Source organism: Xiphophorus couchianus, chromosome 19 (genome assembly GCF_001444195.1).
Source record: "Xiphophorus couchianus chromosome 19, X_couchianus-1.0, whole genome shotgun sequence".
NCBI lineage: Eukaryota > Metazoa > Chordata > Actinopteri > Cyprinodontiformes > Poeciliidae > Xiphophorus > Xiphophorus couchianus.
Genome location: NC_040246.1, coordinates 3,881,259 through 3,906,024, shown reverse-complemented (window position 1 = coordinate 3,906,024; position 24,766 = coordinate 3,881,259). Strand labels below are relative to the sequence as shown.

The 24,766-nt window shown below is 43.4% G+C and overlaps 1 protein-coding gene across 3 annotated transcripts; it reads left to right on the top strand.

Moving 5' to 3' along the window:
• The first annotated feature begins 709 nt into the window (after nt 1-709).
• hivep2b (HIVEP zinc finger 2b) lies at nt 710-24,113 on the top strand. 3 transcript variants are annotated; one of them, XM_028000285.1, is made up of 8 exons: nt 722-810; nt 4,851-4,905; nt 10,916-14,787; nt 17,287-17,444; nt 17,600-17,775; nt 19,131-19,229; nt 19,352-20,115; nt 21,616-24,113. In XM_028000285.1, the coding sequence occupies exons 3-8, from the start codon at nt 11,014-11,016 to the stop codon at nt 21,985-21,987; spliced, it is 5,343 nt and encodes a 1,780-aa protein (XP_027856086.1). In that variant the 5' UTR covers nt 722-810; nt 4,851-4,905; nt 10,916-11,013; the 3' UTR covers nt 21,988-24,113. The 3 variants fall into 3 exon arrangements, with proteins under 3 accessions (XP_027856085.1, XP_027856086.1, XP_027856084.1); XM_028000284.1 differs by lacking the exon at nt 4,851-4,905 and having other exon boundaries at nt 710-810; XM_028000283.1 differs by lacking the exons at nt 722-810; nt 4,851-4,905 and adding an exon at nt 6,387-7,226.
• Nucleotides 24,114-24,766: the final 653 nt, after the last annotated feature.

Sequence of the window (24,766 nt, the reverse complement as noted above, 5' to 3'; positions counted from 1 at the left end):
ACAATTATAATTTTGAGTGTCATTGTTATGACATTTGTATAATTAAATAACATTATCTCATAACTTTTGACTGTTAAAGTCAATGTGATTTTGGATCTCAAAATTAAGATTTAGTCATGCTTATTATTTTGCTTGTATTATGAGTCTGTTACTTTGACTTTAAAATTACAAAATATTACTCTGTCTTTGTAACTAGAACTTTAAAGTCAAACATGATTTGAAAAATATTTTATTGCTACCAATAATATTTTTCTCTCTCTTCTTTCCTTTTTTCTATGTTTTTAATCTCTACTATGGACCAGGAATCCAGGACACTGTCTTTAATAATGTTTGAATTTAATTGAATTGAAATGAACTAATCATGAGTCTAAAAGTCAAAGGAAAAAATAGTCAAAAAAGTCACAATTATTATTTTGAATGCCATAATTACTGTAGATCAGTACATCTCAATATTTAATTTACAATCTTGTAAAAGTTACTTTATAATTCATTATTTTGACTTCGAATGTCATAATTATGACTACATGTAATAATTACGACCATGTGTCCCAGTTTTGTTTTGTTTTTCATCCTCGTGGCAGTAATGGCCTTCCGTATTCCTCCAAGTGCCCGCGATGCTATGAATGTTATCGCCTCCTTTGTCGCCCCCTACTGGCCACTCGTTCAACAGCAGCAGGACGTTTTGACAGCGGCCAGCTCCGATGGCTCCAAACGGAGCTCTGCGCCCTCGGCTGCCCGCAGATGACCCAGCCGAAACACCAGTCGCCCCGTCGCCCCTGTGAACGGCCCCTGTATCCATGTCTCCGTGCGGTAAGTCTGCTCGGCCCGGCAGCTTCCTCTCTCTCAGCGGGGCCGCATTTCGCGGAAAGCCGTCGCTGCTTTCTTGTTGCTCCGCTAAGGCCACGGCGGCTCCGGGCTCGTCACCCGAGATGCCAGCGCCCGGCGGAGGGCAGATCCGACGTACTGTTGTGTCTGCTCTCTGTTGCACGCCTTTAAGGTGGGAGGTCCCTGTTCTGCAAATGTTCCATGACGCGCAGATGGGGGGTTTGCAAGGGGTTCTCACGTCCATGCAGAGACCCCCTCCTCCTCCCCAGGCTTTCCCACAGCACATGACTGCTGCTGATCCCCAAAACAAACAAGCGAGCTGTCAGGATGCTGTGCCGAGAGAGCTGCTGCAGGATGTCAGAGCTGGTCTGCATGCAGGGAGGGTAAAAAAAAAAAAAAAAAGGCATGTGAGCTCAGGATGTTTGATTCTAGGATGTTTTATACAAAAACTCTGACATTAAATTGTTGGAGGATTAAATGCGATGTTATATCATGGAGCAAGTTTGGGTTTGTTAGCTTAATAAAGTCACATTAAGCCTTAGTTGAGCTAATCACTGAAAGAGCCCTATGTGCAGGGAATAATAAACACTGATTCCAAAAGACTGATGTCAAATTAAAATCTGTGTTTTACTTTTAGAAACTCGGTTACGTTCATTTTAGCACAACAAAAAACAAACAAGTAGGAAAGAACTCCTGTTGTGTTTCTTACTTGTTTTATTGGGATTTTATCCGATGGACCAACACAACAAAGTAGCACATAAGCGTGAAGTTGCCGGCTATTTTCAGCATTTTGGCCAGATAATAATCTGAAAAGTGTGGTGTGCTTTTATTTTGAGATTCTTACTTTGTAGGACTGCCATTTGTTGCAGTTAGAGCTGAAAAGCTATTTGCTGTATGTCCCTACCAGTGTTGTATATTTCTAGCTTACAGGTTTTGACTATTATCTTCAGCCAAATAAGTATGGATATTAATCTCACAGTCAGATCTAGTTCTGGGCTTTTAATTAGCCATTCCAGGACATGGACAAGCTTTGATCCCTCCACCCCCCAATGCTTTTCCCCATATTTTCAATCCACCTTTCTATTCTTTCTGACCAGCATGACACTGCCACCACTACGTTTTTGTTGTTTTGGGATATGAGCCAAAAAGTGTAATTTTCTGGTCTCATCTGACCAAACTAGCTTTTTTCCATAAAGGTGCACAATTTATTTGTATCCTGTTTACAGATTCTTTCATCTGAGCTGTGTATCTCAGCAGCTCCCCCAGAGTAACTGAATAACGTACAAAAACAAAAATGTGTGAAAGAGCTTCAGGAGTAAGACATTTGAAATATATATTTAAATAAAACGCTTTTTGTTGTTGAAAAGGCTGGTTTTTTTCTGCTTGAAGGGATTGGCATGTTTCTTTTTCCAGACTCGTCACAAACTGATTAACGTTTTTCCTTGAAGCCACACTGAAATGAAATCAGATCAATAATATTCAAATGAGTTTATTAAGCATCGATTCCTCCATATATCTCAGTATGATTAACACTCAGTAGAACAGGCGAGCAAATTTCCAGCATCTCAGTCACGACAGCGTTTAAAGCCCTGCTTAATTTTGTCCCTTTTTTATTCTTATTATATTTTTTTACCCTCCTTTGATTTTATGCCAGAGGTGACTTTCTGAGTGGCACAAATGGGACGTCTATCAGAGCTGTAATTAAGCGTTATTACACAGCCAAAGTCCTTTTTCTTTTGTGGCCGCTCATCTCTTCTGTCTTTGTGCTGCAGTCTGTGGCAGTAATTATACATGTAGACAGGAACGAGGGGAAACTGTTTCAGATGTTGGCGCGGTTGTCATGGAAACACACAATCGTGCGAGATTATTTTCAGGTACAGCCGTTAACGACTGCGTGCACGGAGAGCGTACGTGCTCCTTCGAGGACAGCGGGTGATGATGATGATGATGATGATGATGATTTCTGAATTAACAGGGACAAAAAAACAACAAAAAAATAAACAAGAGCTGGTTTGTAGGTGTCATGGTTCTCCTTGTTATCTCTCTCCGGCGGCATATGTCCACCTACTACCAGCGAGCCGGGGAGGAAAACCTCATTCCTTCCATTCATAAATTTTCCCTCCATCTCTTCCTCCTTCTCCTCCTCCCATCCATTTTGGCACTATGATCATGTCAGGCCCGCTCGTAGTCAGGTGGCATTCGATCACATGCAGATCTCTGGTAGATCTGAGCCAGTCGGCGCTGAGCAGAGCAGCAGATAGTGGAAAAACGCCAAGCGGTGTGTGCGTGTGTGTGTGTGTGTGTGTGTGTGTGTGGAACATCCTGGGGGACAGACCATTATATTTATAGAGACGAGCGACTTGACCTTCACTGCACATTTGAGTATCAGCCATTTTAGTGCCGCTCCTGTAGACACTGAATACGGCATAATGGATCTGAGCTGCAGTGCAGTTCGTCAGCTTCCGTCTCATCGTTTGGCTTGTTTTAGCTAATAATAGCTCACCGCAACTCCACACTGTGCGGGGACTGTCGATACCCAAGTTTACGGATTCGCTTTTCTCTTTTGTACTGCTGTGTGCAGCAATGCTATGACGGAGGAAACGGCAGATAAAAGCTTGCAGTCTGAGTGGAACCTGTGAGATTATGTTCAGCTAAGTCATTACACACATATGGAAACCCGGGGGTGTTGTTCTGTTGTGTTAAAAAAAGGGGGGGAAAAAAGTCTGAAATAGTGATCCACAGAGGTGGCCAGTTGTTCTCACCTACTAATAGATGAGAGGGAAACTAAGGAAGGTCCTCTATAATTTGTCGTTGAATGCCAAACCTTGATTTAGCCCCAAATGGAAACAGGTGGCGCTTTCTAACAAGCTAAGGAGAGCAGGGGAAGTCTTATTTCCATTATGCAAATTAGACTTTTTTAAAGTTTATGTTGTGCTATGATGTTATTCCTCTCATCGAAAACATACCTGGAGTTTTGCTTTAATTCTTCTACGCGTAGTTTGAGAAATGTGTTCATTCGGCGGTGCCTAAACTCTTGCTCATACAAAGCTCCGCCCATTTGCTCAAAGCTCCGCCTTGGAGTTTCAGTCTCCAGCTGAGCTCAGCTCCTCCAGACTAGCGGCCGCAAACACCTAGTGAAACCGCGCGTCCGCTGAGCCGGTCGTATGAACTACCTTTCAGTCCGACGCTCCGTGATGCTGATGGTAAACGGCATCATGGAGCAGCACTGTCGTGAACAGGTGAGATTAGCAAACAGTCACTGTCCGACACTCAGTTGGACATTACTCCCCAATTAAGTGAATGATTTCAGTAATGGGCTGAATACAACAAATCCATTCTGGATTTATTTATTTTTTATCTGCAATGAGTTTTGAAAAATTTTTTTTCCCCAGTTCACATTGATGCACCAGCTTCTATTGGTAAATTGCTTCAACAAAGTAGGTTGTAATTTTGTGTTTATGACGTGAAAAAATGTGAAAGTTAAGAGATTAAACAATGTCTTAAGGACTTATGTTCCTTTATGTGAACAGCATTTTAAAGTAAAAGCCGGTCAGGTAGTTTTAATGATGATTTGTTTTGCAAACTGAAGAGGAAATACTTCAATTATGTGAAAAATATTGAATTTATATTTATTTATATTTCAGATGTGGTTTGTACTTCTTTGTGGATCACCAAATTACCTAATCAGGAAGCAGCACAATCTTTTCAGTGACTAAACTAACTAACTAACTAACCAACAAACTAACTAACTAACTAAATAGTTTAGATTGTTATTTAGTCACTAACTAATAGTAACTATTAGTAATAGGGGTTTAACTATTACTAACAGTTAGCTAGCTAATAGGGGTTTAACTGGACTTTTTATTTTATTTCAATTTTGACAAAAACAGAATTAATCAGTATCATTTGTACATTGGGAACATGTGGCAACCCACTCCTAATTCAGGCTTATATAATGTAATGTACAGGTCGCGCCTGGAGGAAGCCTTCATTAATGCATAGCCTGTGTCACATTGAACCCACAGATCATATTCGCCGGATCGGGCTTCGCAGCTGCACATAATCGACAGCATTGTCCCGGTGAGTTAATGACGCCCTCATCACAACTCTCTCCATTCACAAAGCGAATCCTGTCGTGACGGGAGGAACTGGCTCTGAGCAGGCCGTGGGTGTCGGAGCGCGCAGAGCGAGCGTCGGTTCCTGCAGCAGCCTGACATCCAGCCGCGCGCTGCCTTTTCATTCAGCGCCTGAATAGACTCACGGTGTAGGAAGTGTACATTCAGAGGCATGTGATTAGAGCTTTTCAGAGGCACTTCTGCCTTTCTCCCGTCTCCCCGGCATGAGCTGATGTGTTCCAGGGGGAGACGGGATGACAGGAGTGTGCGAATGCGTGTGTACCTGAACGACCTGAATGCAAGAAACTTCAGGATAAGACAATAATCTGAATGAGCAGAAGAGATTGATCAGGCTTTTCTTTACCAATGTAATTTTTTAAAAATGAAATCTGATCTGCCGACCATCATTTTTTCTCCCCCAATTTGCTTAGTATATGCTTATTTAAAGAAATTACAAGCCTACCCTGATTCATGCATCACAACACACAGCTGTAGTCAGATATTTACACATATACTGAGAAAAAAAAGACATGCTCCTATTTTCTTTCTTCCCATCAGACATTAGGTGAGTCTTAATCTATTCCATTTTAGGTCAAAATAATTTCTGTCTGCTAATTTCCAGAATAATGAGAGATATTCTTTTAGCACGTTCTTCACATTCAGAATTTTTCATATATAAAGATTACCATGCCTATTATTCATTTTGAGAAAGCCCAGATGACGATGTCATGGCACCGTAAGCTTCTGACGATCTAGTCTGAGTTAAAAGAAGACACACCTGAGGATGCATTTCAAGGCAACGCCTCAAACGTGCTGCTTCCTTCAGTAACATCAGGGAAAAATGACAAATAAATCAACCCCAGAAAAAAAAGCGTTTTGTAAACTGGCAGGAGAGTGCCACTGTGTATACACAGTGAAAATACGTCCTGAGCTGAAATACCGCTCAGCGAGGAAGAACCCATATCTCCGAAAGTAAAATGAACACAATCACCTCGCAAGTTTGAACGCGCCATCATAAGTGGGGTGTCAGCTCCATGGCGAGTGTTTTGCTGCAGGAGGCGACTGGGGCACTTCACAAAACAGGAGGCGTCTCGAAGAAAGAATCATAAGCAACTCTAAAGACAGGTGGATTTTTAGCCTCGATTTAAATCAACTCAATGCTATTCGGCTGGTTTGCAGTTTCCTAGAAGTTTCAGGTTTTCCCCCAGTGTATTATAAGCCTGGCGGGCCACCAGACCTTACTTGTGCCCCCACCAGGCTTAGCATCGCTTATTTAAATATTTGTTTTTAAAATGTTTGCATTTTTTAAAAAGACTATAGTTGGTGTTCAGGTATTAATCTTCCAATCTTCCAAGAAAACATGATTATCAAGTGATATTTTCAAATTTCCTGTCAGCTTTAAGCATTTAACTCAAAAACACGACGGGCCGCTGGATGAATGACTTGCACTCAACCACCGGGCTTAGCAAGTTTTTGTGGGGAAACCTTGAGTTTGTTCCAAATAGTTTGAAACGCAATTGTACCAAAAACTATTGAAATGTACGTGAGCTTATGAATTGGAACAATGTTGATAAAAACGTTTCCCTCTTGCCTAAAACTGGAACGGTTTAGTCTGATGTCTTGATGTGAGAGTGGGTTATGCATGTTGTATCCAGTGTATGCGAACATTAAGTTTCAAGTGTAGATTTCGAATTTAACCTTAACTCTCTTTTGGTTTAAATGCATTAAAAGGATGGAAAAAGCCGGGTGGGTTTTCAGTTTTGATGCAATTGACAAACTGCCGTTTCAGCCGCCAATAATCGATCAGAGCTTATCGTAGGGAAATTGGTGCATCTCTGTTGAGTAGAGGAAGTTGATGTTTGGCTCTTCGGATCATGACAGCCAGCTCCTCGCTTTGTGTGTGGAATGAGGCAGCTGCAGCTCTGCTTTTCTAATGCACAGAGAAAGAGAGATGGAGAGACAGAGGAGAGGGGAGGGCAGCGGAGGGAGGAAAACGTCCTTAAACGTGGGCTGTTGTGCAATCCCTCCCAGGGCCCCTTTGCTATTTTTGTGCCTGGGTCCGCACGTCACGGTTGGGTATTTTCTCTGGTGACTTGCTCGCATCAATAGATCTTCTAATGTACACCCAGTCGGCCAGCGGCTTCCCAGCTGATGGGACTATTCCTCGCTAATTTCTTTTGTTGTTATTCCCACCCGGACATGAGCAGGACAGGGGGACGGACCGGGCAGCATGAGGAATGTCACATATGACTGTCGACATGGGACGGGGGACTGTTCAAATGTCAGGTTTGTATAAGGATTATATTTGATCTGTGAATGTCAGCTGCTGTAGGAGCCAAGTCTTCCCCCCGCCCCCTTACCAACCACCACCACCACAACACTGTGTGCTTTATGTCATTGTCATCGTAAAGGGAAAGAGAGAGAGAGCTGTTGATTCATTCTTCATGCTTTGCTGCCGCGGGTTACACCGCAGAGGTCTTTTTTTTTTATTACCGTCCAGCTTGTTTTCATCTCCTTATGATATTTATGGATTGGTTGTCAGCGTGGGTCCTCACGCCCGTTCCCTTTAATGGGCAACTTAGCCTCTAATGATGTAATGCGGCGGCATAACGATGCTCTCCGCGAGCCAGCGTTTGGTCGCTTGTTGTTCTGTCTCCCTTGCGTGGAAGGAAGTCGGGAGATGTGCCCCCACCTTCTTAAACCCTCCCCAAAGGATCCGTAGAGATCACATCTCCATCCATGTGAACATACTGTACCGCCATCGGCCCACGTTCATCCTGAAACACACCTACGGCCACCCACCTGCCTCCTGTCGTTCCACGTCATTGCTGCTGTGTCACATATTTCAGGATAGGTGCGCGCTCGTTGTCCGGACTGTGAGGAATTTTGAAAGAGGGGGCGGGGGGGAGACAAAAAAAGTCAGACTTTCTCAGTGAGAGTTTGGATGTGTCGGCCCCCCTCATCCTTGCTTTCAAAGGTATGCATTGTTTGTGAGGGTCTTATCTTGTTGTCACTCTGCACCCATATTTCCCTTCCCTCATCTCCTGGCTCACAGGGGATGGAAACAAACCAATGAGGTCACCTTGAAAGGGAGCTCCCTACCAGGCCTCTGAGTGTTGTTCTCCCCCCCACCCTCCACTACCCCCTTTAGTTTACCTTATCTGTAAACCTCCCTACTGAATCACAGACCATTCTGTTAAGCCTCCGGCTCCATCTTTTCCTGTTCTTCACTGTAGTCTGCAGAAGCCGGCAGTTTATTTGAAAGCAGGAGCTACCGAACCACAAAGTAGATGCTTTTTAAACAAAAAAAATCTTTGTCAGGTAGCAAGGTCCTCCTCACGACCGCTTTCAAGCGTCTCGGGGCATCTCGAGAGTCACCTTGGATTCCCATCCTCTGGCTCGTGCTTGAGCAGTGCACGTTGAGCTAACAAAGAGAAAGAGGAGAGCCAGAGCAAGAGAGCGAGAGAGTCGGAGGATGTCCTAATTAAGGGGAACTCAGAGGGTTTGAACCAGATAATCTTACATAACCTCATTAGGGAGGACACTGCGTTTGATACCGAGAAGATGGAAATGACACGTCCTCAGATACCCGTCCTCTCGGCGTGAGGCGAAGACGTGGCGGAGGAGGCGGCTCGGTTAAACCATGGAGTCGGGAGTCAGGCGTGTTTGCATGCAGTTCAGCATGTGGTCCTGTGCACCCCGGCGTGTAGGTGATGACTCTGTCGGCTCAGACAGGTGCATGGATTTCAGTCCAGTAGGAAGAAACAGAAATACCTTTGCACGTGTATCTCAATGTAGAGCATCAAAAAGATATTTTAGTAAAGGCATTTAAATTAAAAACTGAAACATATATTTATACACAGGTTTTTTTGTGATGATGATGATGGCTTGCAAATTAAATTAAATTCCTTGGAAAGTTTTTATTTTACTCAAGATCTTTTGAAATGCATAATTGTTGGCCTATTGAAAAGTATGTCCATGTACCAAATACTTGGCTGGGGCTCATCTTGCATAAATTCCTGCGTCAATGTGGTGTGGGATAAAAAGCCTGGGTTGGCTTATGAGAGGTCTTCAACTCATGTTGACGTTTCTCTTGCTCTTGACAATAATCTGTAGATTCTCTCAGTGTTTAGGTCAAGCTACTTTCCTAGCTAATCCAGCGCAATGATAGCATCATTAAAGTAGGTACTTGGGGAAGTGTGGGCAGTTACCAAGTCCTTATGGATAATGAAATCAGCATCTTCGGATTCTGATCTTCATAAAGTTTTTCAGCGGATGAAAACACAAAGTGTACTCCAAAGTTTCCAGATAGATGACTGCACTGACTCTAGACTTGAAAAAACACAGTGGGACAATAGCAGCAAATTGTGTGGCTCCCCAAAACGTCACTTGACTGTGGAAACTTCTCTCTGGACTTCAGGCAAAGTGGATTATGTGCCTCTCCACTCTTCCTGCAGACTGTGGGACCTTGGTTTCCAAATAAAATGCAAACTTCATTTTCATTTAAAGAGAGGACTTTGGAGACTAACCAGTTCTTTTTTCTCACTAGACCATGTAAGATATTTCTGATGTTGTCTCTGGTTCAGAAATATCTTAGTACCAGGAAAGCTACTGTTGTAGTGCGCGGTGTCTCTTGAAGCACCGATTTAAAGCTACTGTTCACACTTTGTGAATGGGATTTACTTCATCGTCCTCTCCAGGCTTTTTTTTTTCCTGTATCACCTTGACCTTTTTTTAACCAAACTCTTTTTTTTTTCTCACTCAACTTTCCATTAAAATGCTTGAATCAGCACTTTGTGAGGAGCCAGCCTTTTTGGCTACCTTTTGTGGCTTAAACTTTTAGTAGACTGGCAGCAAACTTAAATGACTAAACTAAATCCTTCATTGATATCGTCTTTGCTGGAATGTATTGGCAAACGTTTCTCATTCATCACATCACATGGACATTTTTCCCACTGCTAAGGTAACGCCTTGTGGTTTTGGCCTTGCCGAACAATTAGACATAAGATTTACAGAAATTTTCTCCTATCAAAATTGTGTTTCGCTAAAATAGAACTGCCATGCTAAATGTATCTAGGCCCACTAGTACAGGAGGCACTGTGCATTGTTTCTTGAGATCTTCAACATATTAGTGCAAAAAGTCAACAAGCTAAATAAAATACAAAACACAAAATATATATAGGATAAGTGCTATGATGAAAGTGTAACTTCAGCTCCTCACCTCATTGGCTGGAGAACGAGTCCCGTTAGAAAAATCCTATGCAAGTAAAGTAACTTACAACAAAGCCTCTCAATGAGATTAATGAAAAATATTAGATAATCAGCACTAAACCCTCAAAAAAGACCAGCTGCTTCCAGCTATTTTATTATAAAAATGCATATTAGCTTTATTTTAAGATGTCAAATTTTGGAAACAAGTCAGTGAAAAGCTTTGCAGCCTGTTGTGAATATTGTCTATCCTAAAATAAATGCGACAATTGAAAGAATGTATCTCAGTATAAAATAAATTCATATATTGTACTTTTTGTCCAGCACTCATGTATCGCATGATGTTTTCATGCTTTGAGATAAAGACGTTAATTTTTAAATGGGCTCACTCAGAAACACACACACACACATTCTCCGAACATAAATGTTAATTTAGTGATGCTTCTACGTTTATGGTTCTTAACACATAGCTGATATCCATTATTTATGGTTTTAGGACATTTGGGCTGTCTTCCAGGACTTACACAAGGAGCTTCTGGAAAGAAATGAATTTTTTCCATTCCTCCACACTCTGAGGTTGCTTTACACTTAACACTCCAGTTTTATGTAGGAAACTTTTGACATCCTTAAATAACTCTCTGTTTATTGAAAAGACTTGATCTCTTTTTCTATTTCCAACATTTTATCAGCTTTATTTGCTACATGCTTGAATTGTGATTTGTTGTGGTTTGGGTTTTTAATCCTGTTTACTTTCTTTGTTCTTTCAGGTGACTCCTCCCTGCCTCTCACATATAAGTTAATATCACTAAGGTCACACAACACACACCGTCCTTGAAAATTGATCACAAGTGAACTCATTGGATTCATGGAGTCACTCGACGCTACTGCAGGGGTGAAGGGAGCCGCCGAGGGTCAGGAAAAAAAGATTGGACGGAAAAAAGGCACATCAGAAGCTGTCCTGAGACCGTCTGTCAAATCGGAAAGCAAAGGGTGGCATCAAGACTTCGAAGAAGTTCAGAGCAGAGGCACGTGTGGTTTTAGTGAAATGTCTGACTCAGGGAAATCTCCGAAATTTGAAGATCAGTTCTCACAAGCTCAGTCCACAAGCCATCCAGACTATGATGTGTCTTCATATCCGCTACAGTCCACAAAGCCCTTCTCTGTTGGGAGACAAAAAGCTTCAGGACAGTCGCCAGGACCTGGGAGTCAAAGGAAGTCGCCTGCTTCAGCCGAAGTTCAGCAACAGTGTTCCCATTCAGGGATGGACCAGCTGTCAGAAGTGACGGCTAAGGTGGAGCAGAAACCACAAAAACCAGGAAAGTATGTCTGCGACTACTGTGGCAGGGCATGTGCCAAACCCAGCGTTCTTAAGAAACATATTCGCTCACACACCGGCGAACGGCCCTACCCATGTATTCCCTGCGGGTTCTCCTTCAAAACCAAGAGTAACCTGTACAAACACAGAAAGTCCCATGCTCACTCAGTCAAAGCTGGAACGGCGCCATTATCAGAGTTTGGGCCTTACAATGCCAATATGGAGCAGGGGTCTGTTGAAGGGGAAGGAGAGTTATTCTCTGATGCTGAGCAAAGCACAGACACGGACGAGGACATTCTTAATGACCCACTGCTGCTGCTGGACTCTCCAATGGAGGGATCAGATAACACTGCTGTAAAAGTGCTAAATCTCATTGCTCAGAAAAAGGGAGCCACGTCAATGTCAGGTCAGGATGGTTCCTCCCAACCCCAAGAAATCAATGCCTCTCCTGTCACAGCCGAGGCCAGCCGTGCAATCCAATCTTCCACTATCAAGCAGAGGCTCGCGCTTCGGCTGTCAGAAAAGAGAAGTGGCGACTCGGAGCAAAATCTGTCCCTTCCAAGTCAATCCAGCAAGGGCAGCACGGACTCAGGCTACTTCTCGCGCTCTGAGAGTTCGGAGCATCAGACCGGTCCTCCGAACACTAACGCAAAGTCCTACCAAGAAATCATGTTTGGGAAGTGTTATCGGCCAAGCCCTAAGCAGACATCGTCTTATGAGTCTGGGGAACTTTCTGAGAAAGGCTCTGAGAAAGGTGTGTCCCGTGTTTTCACTCAAGAAAAAGATGCAGTTGAGTCAATCAAAATAAACACCAAACTGTTTCTAAAGGAGGAGCTAAAAGAGTCGCAGTTAGATGCCGGCTGTGACATGGGGCCTCTGATCCGAAGCAACTCAATGCCAACATCCTCAGCCGTGAGTCTGACTATGCCACAAGCCCTTCGAGGCAGCCACTCGTTTGATGAAAGGGCAAGCACAGGGGGCATGAGGAGACTAAAACGTCAAGGTGCCATTGAGCTACCTGGGCACGATGGTCACACCGAAGCTGACAGTCATGGAAAAATTTGTGAGGCTTCTCCATTTGTGTTGGACATGGAAAGCTACACCACTTTGGGACTTGGTACAACTCAGCAGAAGCATGCAATGGAACTGGCGACTCGAAAGCGCCGCAAGGAGAAGAGGGAGGAAGAGGACTTGCTAGGGCAATATGAGAGCCATCATAAGCAGTGTGAGGAAATGTTTGATTCAAGCAAAGACTACGATATAAAACAAGCTGCAATGGGAATAATGGCTTTAGGTAGAGGACATTTGGACAGGTGTGACATGGACATATCAATAAACCCTGACATATCAGGCCGAAAAAACCTGGGGAATGTAATTTCAGTTATCCAACACACAAACTCAATAAACAGGCCTCAAACTGACCTGTCAGAGCCATTCAAATATTACAGTCAACGACTGGAAACTATGTCGTCATTACAAGCAGTGGAGGCCATTGAATCGTTTGAAATGGAGCATGACAACAGATTAAGCCAATCAGTTCAGCTGGGGCCCAAACTCGTGCGACAGACAAATATACAAGTCCCAGAAATCAGGGTCACAGTGGAGCCTGACAGTCCAGAAAAAGCTTCGGAAGTGCCAGTGAAGGAGCCAGAGAAGCACGTGGAGGAGTTTCAGTGGCCTCAAAGAAGTGAAACTTTAGCACAATTCCCTCCAGAAAAGCTCCCTCCAAAGAAGAAACGGCTTCGCCTGGCTGAAATTGAGCACTCCTCCGGTGAATCAAGCTTTGAGTCCGCTTGCACTAGTCTGTCGCGCAGCCCGAGCCAGGACAGCAACTTATCCTATAGCTCCACATTTTCCTTTGACAGAGAAGAGAGCTTAAAATCGGCCTCTCCAGCCAGGCAAGATGAATTTGGCAAATCTCTGGAGCTTTTAGCTGTGCCAGGGTGTGGGCACTCCCTCTCTGTGCTCAGCCAGCGTCAGCAGCATGAAATGAGACGCTCCTCCTCAGAGCAGGCGCCATGCAACTTGCACAAGGAGTTCCCAGAGGTTCGCAGCATATCATTTGACTATGGCAGCCTCTCTCCAACCTCCAAAGTTAGACACGTGGACATCAGCGTTGTAAAGGAGAGAAGGAGGGGAAACTTGGTGCGACAGGAGTCGCTGAATATGGATACTGAAGTTACACAAGTCCCTTCACAGGTGTTTCCAAAGTACCTCGGCAGCACCTCCCGTCCATTTGTGGCAGGCACTGTCCTGCCACAGACTTTGCCAATATTTTCTGTTGGGAACACATTTCCCCAGCTGCCCAATCCCAGCCTAGTTGTTCCTGTTAGAATTCAGACACATGTGCCGTCCTTCGGCAGTATCACATACACGTCTTTATCACAGATCTTTGACAATCAGTATGACAGTATTAGCTCCACAACGTCCAGCCGCCAACTGCAGAGTCAAACTGCACGCTTACATGGAAATCTCGATTCTCACAATGTGTACTCAAAGCAGCCCACAGCCGACACCCTCAGTGTTGAGGCCCTGGATTTGTCATCGGCTAAGCTAAAGACAGGCATCCCTCTGTCTCTGACCTCCAGAACTATATCAACTACTAATGCCTCGAGTGGGGGAGCAAACAAGCGGATGCTTTCCCCTGCCAGCAGCTTGGACCTATTCATGGAGGTGAAGCAGCAAAAAAGAGTCAAGGAGGAGAGGATGTTTGGGCAAATCGTTGAGGAGCTGAGTGCTGTGGAGTTGGGGAAATGCCATATGAGTGAAGAGACGGGGCGCAGGTCAGAGATGCAGGTCGCATCGACACATGTTACAGGTGATGCAAGCAGGACTTCATTTATTGCACATCAAACAGTGACTGAGCCCACTGAGTCTGAGAGCGCTATGGAGAGTAGCTCCCTGGAAACAAGCTCGCCCCCTTACGCTGTCGTATCAGGCAGCAAAGCAAAGGAACGCATGCAGATGGATGTTGTGGCACATCTGGGTGCCAGTCAAGACACCCTGATCTCGGGCACAGAGCATTCAAGACTCTTATCTCAATTTCCGAGCCTTCGCACGACAACAGGTGTGAGCTGGTGTTACCTCAACTACACAAAGCCGAGTCTCTCGCAGGGCGATGCCCCCCTCACCTCCGTGTACGCCACATGGTGTGTGAGCTCCCACAATCCAAACCCCCTGGAAGTGAGTACCAGCATTGCTCTGGCTCTGCTACGGTCCAGACAGAGAGGAGACAAGGTTATATACTCCGTAGCTGCAATGTGCCAGCCTGGCACGGGGAAACTAGTTTCATCCCTCATCCTCTGGAGACAGACCTTGGAACAGGTGAGTAAATGATCCCATCTGTTTGAAGACTGAAAGAGAGAGAGAAAAAAAACTAAATTATGGGTTACCTGGGGGAAAATGTGCTTTTTATAGAGTATGTAATTGGTTTTGCTGATTTCTTCTGTTTGTATAATGATTAGATAAATTAGCACCTCAGACTGTGCTGATAGCTTTTCATCTCTGCAAGAGATAACAGTTTGAAATGCATGAGGTTTGAAGGACAATTTTATCCAGAAACTCATGATGTACGCTTGCATCATTTGGCATAATGATGCCAAACAAATCTCTCTCATAACTGGAGAGATTTGTTCAGATGAATCTCTTGCTCTTCATTAATATTTGGAAGACGTACATTTATATTTTGTAAAATGATGAGATATTAACTCCTAAGCTGTAAAACAAGGTGCTCATCTATCTTCCCTGTAGTTGAGTTTATTTTTAAGGGGTAAGTCAGTATTTTTATTGAAAATGTTTAAAACAGTTCATATCTGACCTGCGGTAGATATCTCTTATAGGGACTTCACTCTGGATATGTCCAGATCCTTTTACACCTGGAGGCTGAAGCTAAGAAGTCAAATCATAATCATAGCGGTTTATACAAATTGTATTTTCTGTCTGACATATAATAGTGGTTTAACTGAAAGCTGTCTTATTGATTTTTACACTCTATTGCTTATATTTGGTAGTTACTGCAACTGAAAATACTGGAAGATGATTGCTGGTACAATGCTCCTCCTCGCTCTCTTTCCCGTGTAATTAGCCCTAGATGTCGAATACAAACATAATTGTTTCAAGCATCATAAAATAGTATTTGCATAGATTACTCTGACGTTTTTGAGATAGAAGTTTGCATTAGTCGGTTATTTTCCCTCGTGAGGTGATGAGGGTAATTATCCTCATAACTAATATTAAGAATAGATTTTTTCAATTGATTAACTTCGGGTGCATTCACACCAGCCCTGTTTATTCCGCGTTAGTCAAACTCTGCCTCATTTGTGTAGGAAGTTTGGTTTGTTTGGGGAGGTGTGAATGCACATTCCAACTCTGATGCAGACCATAAAAGCGACCTCTGGTCCGACCACAAACCAAAGTCTTGGTTCGGTTGACGTGAACTTTGGTACAATTCAAATTAACGTGTGAAGGCCAAGCAGACCAGAGACTGTTCCAAAAGCAAAAGACTGTAGCACAGGGCATTCTGGGTAAATACAACCAAAACAAAAATTCAAGTCAAGAGCTAGTGGGAGAAATTTTACAATGGCAAAAATCTGACGCCGCTCCATTTTTGTCTACATTTAGTGAAGAAGGAAGTTGCGCTCAGTGTCTTCTTCAGAGATTTTTGTGTCGCTTCTTACATTAGTTCTTGGTGCAGTGCCACCAAGAGTGACAGGGGGTGGCAAGTTTTTCAAAGAGCTTGTGTTATTTGACACAGTGCATTTCAAAAGCACACCATTTGAAAATGTAAAAAAATGTTTACAATTTGAAAACACACGTAAACTAGTGACTTAGCTTTTTCAAATTGTAAAACGCAACATGTTTCATTCTCTGTTGAACACAGAAGAATAATTGCTGTTGCTCTGCCTGCAGCCTGCATTAGATAACATCTGTTTCAGAGTAAATTGTACAACGTAAGCATCAGCGTTCGTAAAATATATATATTTTTTGGATAAACGAATATGATGTGGTAGAGATAGGAGTACCTGAAAGATGATATAAGTCGGTTTTGGTTTGAACTTTGAACTTGAACTGCCGCTTAGCTTCAGCTTTCAAGCCCACAACCCAACACAGGAACAAGCAATTTCAGCTTACCTGTTTATGCTAACTGAATCCGTTCATGGAGTCTTGTTTCTGCCTGCATATCAAAATGGTAGGAAAAGTCACATAATTTAAAGAAGTGTTGCCCTTTTTAATATTGTACACACCTCTTTGATGGCGTCTCGAGGCGTGCACCGCTATCACCGGCTGCTTTGTGAGCAAGGCACAGAAAAAAGCTAGTAAAGCAACACAGGAGGGGAGCATACAGTATACTTGTACAACAAAACCAGGGTCGAGAGAGGTGGGAAGTAATCTTTGCACTCTAGTTTGAATGCTTGCTAACAACATTCATATTTGGGAAACAATTCAGAATTGGAGAACTCATTCTCTGTTTGTATTCGGAGAAATTGTGCCGGACGCAAACTTTTGCCATATCAGCTTTTTTCTTTATTTGCTAAACGAAGACCTCAAGCGAGTGGTCTAATGCATATAAGATATTGACTGCTTACTCATTTTACCAGAACCTCACTTTAAAAATCCTTGACAATCCCTTCAAAGAACTTTGATGGCGGAAAACCATAGGTTGCCTGCAGTGTTTTTTTCCCCCCAAGCTACAGCATAATACATGTTTGCAAAACATGCCGTGTAACACTATGTGTGACACTTAATATCGGCCGCGTCAGATTACAGTCGATTCTTTGGCCTCATTCAATGGGTGTTAACGCGATGTGTGTTCATCTGATTCAGCTGCAGAGGAAACCGGAGTCCAAAGAGGTGGACATCACCTACGGGAAGAAGGCGAAAGACATCAGCTGCAGAGCCAAAACAGCCAAGGAGGAGTGGAAAGAGAGGGAGGCCTCCGCAAACCAGGCAGTGCCAACACGAATTAAGATCTTCGAGGGAGGGTCAGTCAGCACACAAGTCAAGTTCTTGTAACACTTGTCAATGTCATTTGTGCTACAGTTATTTTTAGGTATACTAACTTCATGCACCGGCAACCTATACTGTCTTTCCCCATCAAAACTAAATAAACCAATGCTATGTTTCATGTCTGTTTAAGGTACAAGTCCAATGAGGACTACGTGTATGTCAGAGGTCGAGGTCGGGGGAAATACATTTGTGAGGAGTGTGGCATTCGCTGTAAGAAGCCAAGCATGCTTAAGAAGCACATCCGGACCCATACGGATGTGCGACCCTACATCTGCAGGGTTTGCAACTTTGCCTTCAAAACCAAAGGTGGGTTCTTCTAATTATGGAGGAGGGAATTGTAAGACCTACAGCGGCAGTCGGAGAAGAATCCTCTATTTTTGAAATGAAAGAAACTTGCTAAATATAACTACACAAGATGAAACAGTTTGCAACACTGGCAAGCATTCTGTAGTTTGTGTTGTTGCTAGAGATATGACTGCATTGTTGAAAATCAACAGGTGAATACGTTTAGTTATGTGACAAACCAACATGATTTTAAAACAATGTGGATAAACATCTGAAAAGTGTGACTAGGACTTGCAATCAGTCCCCTAAATAATATCCAGTCCAACAAAATGGCTTTAGAAGTAATTTAACTGGTAACTAAACTGGATTATGAGGACCGAGGATCCTATCAGACAGCGCAGGCATAAACCTGGAGAGAAATTTAAAGCAAAGTGAGGCCATAGAATGATCTCACAGAGCTTGGTTCAATCCACAACTGCAAACCTGCCAAGACAGCTTGTCCACCTAAATGGACAGGCCGGTCCAGGAGAGCATTAATAGAAAAGGAACAAGCTACCACATTGTATCTCTGGACTAACTGTGGAGATTATATCTCAGGTGGGAGAATAGTTTCCATCAACCACTCCACATATCTGGCTTTTGTGAAGTGGCAATATGAAAGCAATTGTTGAAATAAAACCATAGGAAAGTCCAGCTCACAGTTCACCAGAAAACACTTCGAGGATATAGTAAAAATGTGGAAGAAGGTGCTCAGGACAGATGATATCAAATCTGAAATTTTTGCCGTTATGGATAAGCAACATGTGGTAGAAAAAATATATCTGTGGATATGCATATCTTCTTGAAAGCATCAGGTGTGGAACATGCTAGTGTCTGCAGAATACAGCTTTACCTCAGACAGAACAGGGAAGCTGGTTAGAGACTCACATTGTCCATCAGGACAATTGTTTATACCAATTCATGTTGGAATGACTTAAAGTTCAGACCTACATCCAGTATAAAACTTGAATATTTCCACTCAGAGATGCCGTCTATTCAGTCAGACTGAGCTTGAGATATTTTACAAATGTTGGTGTTGATGTGCAACGTTAGTAGACTGAGGATTTGTAGCTGTAACTGCAGCAGAAGGCGGCTCTACAAAGTAACGGAGGGCTGAATACAAATGAACGTCACACAATAAGACTGTTGAAAGCTCCGCCCTACTGTGCTACTGTAAGATCTCAGTAAAAATGTTGAAGTTTGTCATTGTAACACAACTAAATATTAGAAAAAGTTCTCTTAGTTTGAATTAGACATTTTAATCGTTTCATCACTCTGTATTGTAGTTAGCATTTTCTCTCAGAAAGCATAACTCAAATGTTTGCCTTGTGTAACAGGAAACCTGACTAAACATATGAAGTCAAAGGCGCACACGAAGAAATGTCTTGAACTGGGAGTTTCAGTGACAATGGATGACACAGACATACAAGAACATGGTAAGATCCTAAGTTGTAACACTGCTGGATTTGTTTTGCTTTTTTTTTCGTGGTGAGATGCAATAAATGCTGCTAAACTAATAAATGCGTCTTTTAACAATATTTTGACAATATCCAACTAGAATCCAAAACAGATGTGGCAGCAACCATCAAGCATCAGTTCTCAGATGCTGAGGACTCCGAAGGAATGGACGAGGAGGCCGATGAAATAGATGAAGATGATGAAGAGGACGATGAGTATGAGGGGGACTCCACCCCAAAGCTGCTTTCAAGAAGTACGAGTCCTCAGTCATGCGGAGTGACCTCGGTGTCCGTTACCGTCAGCTCTGCCATCCATGGTTGCTCGCTAGCTGCTCTGCCCGGCGCGGACGTTCATCAGCAATCCTCTGGCAAGCGCTCGAGCACGGAAAACCGTTTCACCCTGCCAACAGAACCGAGGGAGAAGTCTGTGGATGAAGACTCTCTGAGCATGCTGCCACTGGACCAGACCAGTCTCCTTTTCGACCCGTACTCTTCTTATCTGCTGTCTCCTGGCTGGGAATCGCCCATCAGGGAACCTTCTCCCTCACGGCTGCGGTATCCGTCCCCAAGGCGGGAGCTGTCCCCACGAGGGCGGTCTTCACCGAGGTGGGACTCCTCTCCACTCAGGCCTGGGTCACCCATCTTCAAATCCATCCAACACCCCTGCCCAGTCTCGTTGGAGCGACCAATGTCTCCTGGGACAGACATACCTGGGAAGCGAGAATCATCCGTGAGGGGCAGGCAGAGGGTTGTGCTGAGGGCGGTGTCACCACGCAGAGGTTCGCACCAACATAAAGGTGGCTGTGATAAAACCAGACACCAGGCAAAGATGGAGATGGCTCAGCAACAACAGGCTGTTGAAATGGTAATACTTTGTTTATCTGTTACCGTCCCCTACATTCACATTTTATTACAACCACAAACTTTCATACATCTTTTCTGGGGGTATTATACTGTAGACCAAGGTAGTTAGATTTATGGTGGAAGGGAAATGACACCTGGGACGGGAAGATAGTGCAACAGCACTTCTGCCCTGCCACAAGAGGGTCCTGAGTTTCTCATGTATGGGTTCTCTGGATTACTCCATAAAAACATGATTCCTAGGTTGTAGCAATGGTGGTAGGAGTTTATCCCGTAATTGGTGGGCTGCCAGTTTGATCCTGTACCATCTGTCTCTGCTGTTGTGTCCTTCGACAAGATACTTCACCTGCTTTGCCTGCTGGTGGTAGGCAGAGGGCCACCAGGCAATATGACAGCCTTGCTTCTGTGAAACTGCCCCAGGGCAACTGTGGCTACTGTAACTTCCACAACTATGTGAAAGCTACGTCCAGCTCTATCTGCAGATGAGCTATGTCTATCTCTATCTGCAAAACTGGTAGAGTCAGACCCTGAACGACTACCCCTCTGATTGCTGGAGACACTCGCCAGCAGATGGGCAACTCGCTACCATCAGCGTGTGAATGTGTACTTGAATAGTGTGTGAAGTACTTTGGGATCCTCTGAACATGATAAAGTGCTATACAAGTACAGGCCATTTACCGTTTTACCGTCTGTGTGTTGGTTCGTGGTTGTTGCTCTGTGATGGACTGGCGACCTTTCCATGGTGTTCCCCATCTGCCGTATAATGCCTGCTGGTGAGTGTCTCCAGCGGTGACTGGGAGAGAGTCTTTCAGGGTCTGACTACCAGTTTTGTAGATAGATATATACGTTTCTTCCTATTCTTTGCAAATAGCTAAAGATCAGACATATTGCATGTTGAATGAAGTGTGTCTATGAATATCAATTTTCACATCGTGGTGAGGATTCTCAGTTGAGTTTATGTCGCGACAGTCTAACATTTGAACATGGTTTAATCTAAACCCTGGTTTAAGCTTCTCCACAAATTTCTCCTCAACCTGTCTGCTGTGTTATTGGTCTTTATGATGCTGTTTGTTCACTAATGTTGCCTAACCTCTGAGGCCTTCACAGCACAGCTGGATTTATTTGTCTACTTTGTGTTGGTCTATTCCACAAAATATCAACAAGAAACGTTGATGTTTTCTAGTGTGATAAAATGTGAAAAACTTGGATTGTGAATGCCTTGTAAGCTACGATATAATTCATTTTGAATTGATCCTGAAGTATTTGCATAAAAAAACCCAATGAATGTTCTCTAAATACTTTGTTACGATGGCCCTTCATGATGTTGTGGCAACATTTCAGTCCTGATCCAAACGGTGCCCAGACAATCCATCATGACTGCTTCATTTGAAACGTTTTTTTTCCTCAGCTAAATAACTCACATTCCTTCATGTTTCCTAACTAATATATGTTCGCATGGTTGCGATGGAACTGCCGCTGACTCTTGCCAATAATATCGTTCCAGGATCAAAGGAGCTTGGCTCCCGGCCCGGCGCCCGGCGCTGCCAGTTCTTCTCACCAGAACGTCCTCAGCCACCTCCCTCTTCACTCCCAGCAGCAGGCACGCTCTCTGCTCCCCGTCGTTCCTGTCGGAGGGCTCCAGATGTTGCACTCCCCGGCTTCGCCCAGCGCCGACGCCGTCGGCCCCTCCTCCCCGGCGTCCAGCCCTCGGAGCTGCGGCGGCAGCGGGGAGGGATCCCTGCACGGGCCTGAGACGGGAGGAGACGACGTCGACGGCCGCCAGGAGAAACGTCCCGAGAGCAGACAGGAAGAGAGCGTCCAGACCTGCTTGAAAGCCATTGCCTCGCTGAAGATTACTATAGAAGACCCTCATTAAAACCTTCGACTTATTCCCGCCCCTGTTACACCTGCAACCATCCTCATCCCTTTAACCACCTTGTCTTTATCCTGTTAGAGGCAATTTAATGACAATTCCTCTGGTCTCGCATGATCAAACTCCACAGAGATTCTCTGCGGGATGTTTTGCAAAAAGGGGGGAAGAATCATTACTGGGTGCAGTTGCAATATGGAAAGATATTATGCTAATATGCCTTTTTTTTTGTCCGAGATCGTAGTTTGCGCACAATTGCACAACAATTACATTTATGGGTCCTTTACAAATGTCCTTAACATATACTATTACTTAGATGCATATAAGCAGTGTATCTTGCAGTGTGTACTTTGAACATAGACTGTCGTTTCTGTTAATCATATCAAGGTGTGATGCAGTAGTGCTGTAACTAAAGACTATTTAAAAGGGGAAACGTATGTGTACTATGAAACAGTCTGACCAAATTTTAAATAGACGCTTCTCGTGCAGTTGGGTGCTTCTGGGCAAGCAGCAAGGGGGTATGTGCCTTTTCTTTCTTTTCCCGCTTTTCTTTCTTTTTCCCGCTTTTCTTCGTTTCCGGAACTGAGAAAAGACGACGTCTACGGACTCTCTCCGAGAAGAAGCTGCACTTTCTGGCAAAGGCTTTGTGGGTGTGTGTGTCTTTTTCGACAGATGGATTTATGTGACACAATCTTAAACAAATGTTACTTATGTTGCATTTTTCTTAATGTCGTGGTTTTTATCTTGGTACAACAACAAAAAAAATGCATGGGATTTGCTATTGCACAACCATAGAGGAATTAATTATGTAATTATCAATACTGTAAGATGTATTTATATATTAGAACGTAAGCACTTATTGATACTGGTAAACATTTGACTACTATTTATATGGTATATCTGTATTTATGCAGCAGTTATGCAGTGAGCCACTCCGACGTTGCTTTTGATCTCATGACGTTGCTTTGACTGACCTTGTTTTCTTCGCTTATGCAGATGATCATGAGTGTTTAATGGGTTTTAAAGATGCACTTTCATCCTTTTTTTGTTTGTTTGTTTGTTTTTGGTTCGATGATGAAGCTGCTGTTGAGTCAGGCGGAGGGAAGAAGAGAGTAAAAATGTCCCGTTTCCTGGTGGTTGTTGAAACATTCCTCGTTTTTTTCCCCTCGTCTCTCATCGTGCGACGCGTTTTGCACACAAATCCAAGGGGCTGCGGTGGTCAGTCGACGCTTTCACGTTTTCATGTCACACCCGGATAAGTCCGCACCATTTGCTGCAGGTTAATACTAAAGTAACAATACCGACGCCCTGACTATTAGCGCTTCAACTGAAGTCCGCAAGTAGCCACTCATTCTAAAGCATTACTACTTCTTTGTATATGTACATATGTGTATTTTTATGATTTAAACTATTTTTGCAGTGTTGTATTCCGATAACTTTTTATGTGGATCTCTATCTCTTTCAGAGGTAAAACATCTGCAGAGGTTTCATGAGGGAGATTAAAAAAAAAAAAAAAAAAGCACAGTGTTTCATCTTTTTAAAGGAATGCATTTAGCGTTTCTTGAAGCGTGGCCATCGGGTTTGAGACTGGATTCAAACATTTTGAAGCTGAAAAGCAACCTTCGTTCACTCATGTTTACATAGAAAATTTAAAAGGTGCACTGCTTTAAATGTGTGTTCTCCTCCGTGGGGACGGATGGCGCTTTCCTTTTTTTTGTGTGTGTGTGTGTGTGTGTGTCCTTTTATTTGTGGTGGTGGAGCCTGGAAATGCTTTAATACGTGATGGGAAAGTGAGGTCTGCTTTGGCATACCCTATGTATTCAGATTCTGTTGTTTTCTCGATGTGCATTCATATTCACCGACCTGCATTGTGCCTCTCATGTCAATGGCAATTCCCTGTAAAACATATAGAGGATGAATCATTTGTACCTCTAAGCTGAGATGTTTTTTTATTTTCTTTCTTTCTTTGAGGGGAGAGCCTCAGTAGCCAATCTGTTATTTAGCTATTCGCGTCGAAAATCTGGTTAGTCTTGGACGGAGTGCCTCTTTTGTGCTATGATGAATTTATTGTTTGGTGCTCTACTTTTTCAGATTAAATTCAAAACTGTTTTAAAAGGACAACCTTTTAATCACGACTCTGTGTTGTGGCTCATTTCTTTCTGATTATTCTCAACGGCCTCCATCCCTCTGCTCTCCTATAGCTTCGACGTGGATTAAGTGAGATTCCACTGGAGGAAGGCTTTCACAAGCAATCGCTCAGATTTTACCTTCAGGGTTGGGAAAGACTGAGAGCATCAGGCCGAACCCTTTGTGCTGACATCTTCTGGCGAAAATGCGCTACTGCAGTCAGAGAGTGCGGCAGGACCGAGAAATGAGCGCGTCCAAAAATAGTTCTCACCTTGTCGACTGAGATTCAACCACATTCAAGGTTTATATCAGTCGGCATGGAGTCGATCGGATCGGCATTGTCGTCCCTGCTGCTCTACTGAAGCATTTCGGAGAAAATATGGCGCATGGTTTGTCTGTGAGAAGAGGTTTAAAATGATCAGACACCAAGTTATGATTAGAAAATGGAGAGTCCTTTCAGGAAAGTTGTTTAAATTGCAAAATCAAATTTCTTTTATGTCATGTTTGATACATACAGCATTTTTGTAACAGCTGAAGTGAACATATATACTTAATTATGTTATAAGATGGCACAATGCATAATACCGCCGCTCATGATTATAAAACAGGCACGAGTTTCAAAGTCAGAAGTATGAGCTTTAAAGTAAAAATATAAGAT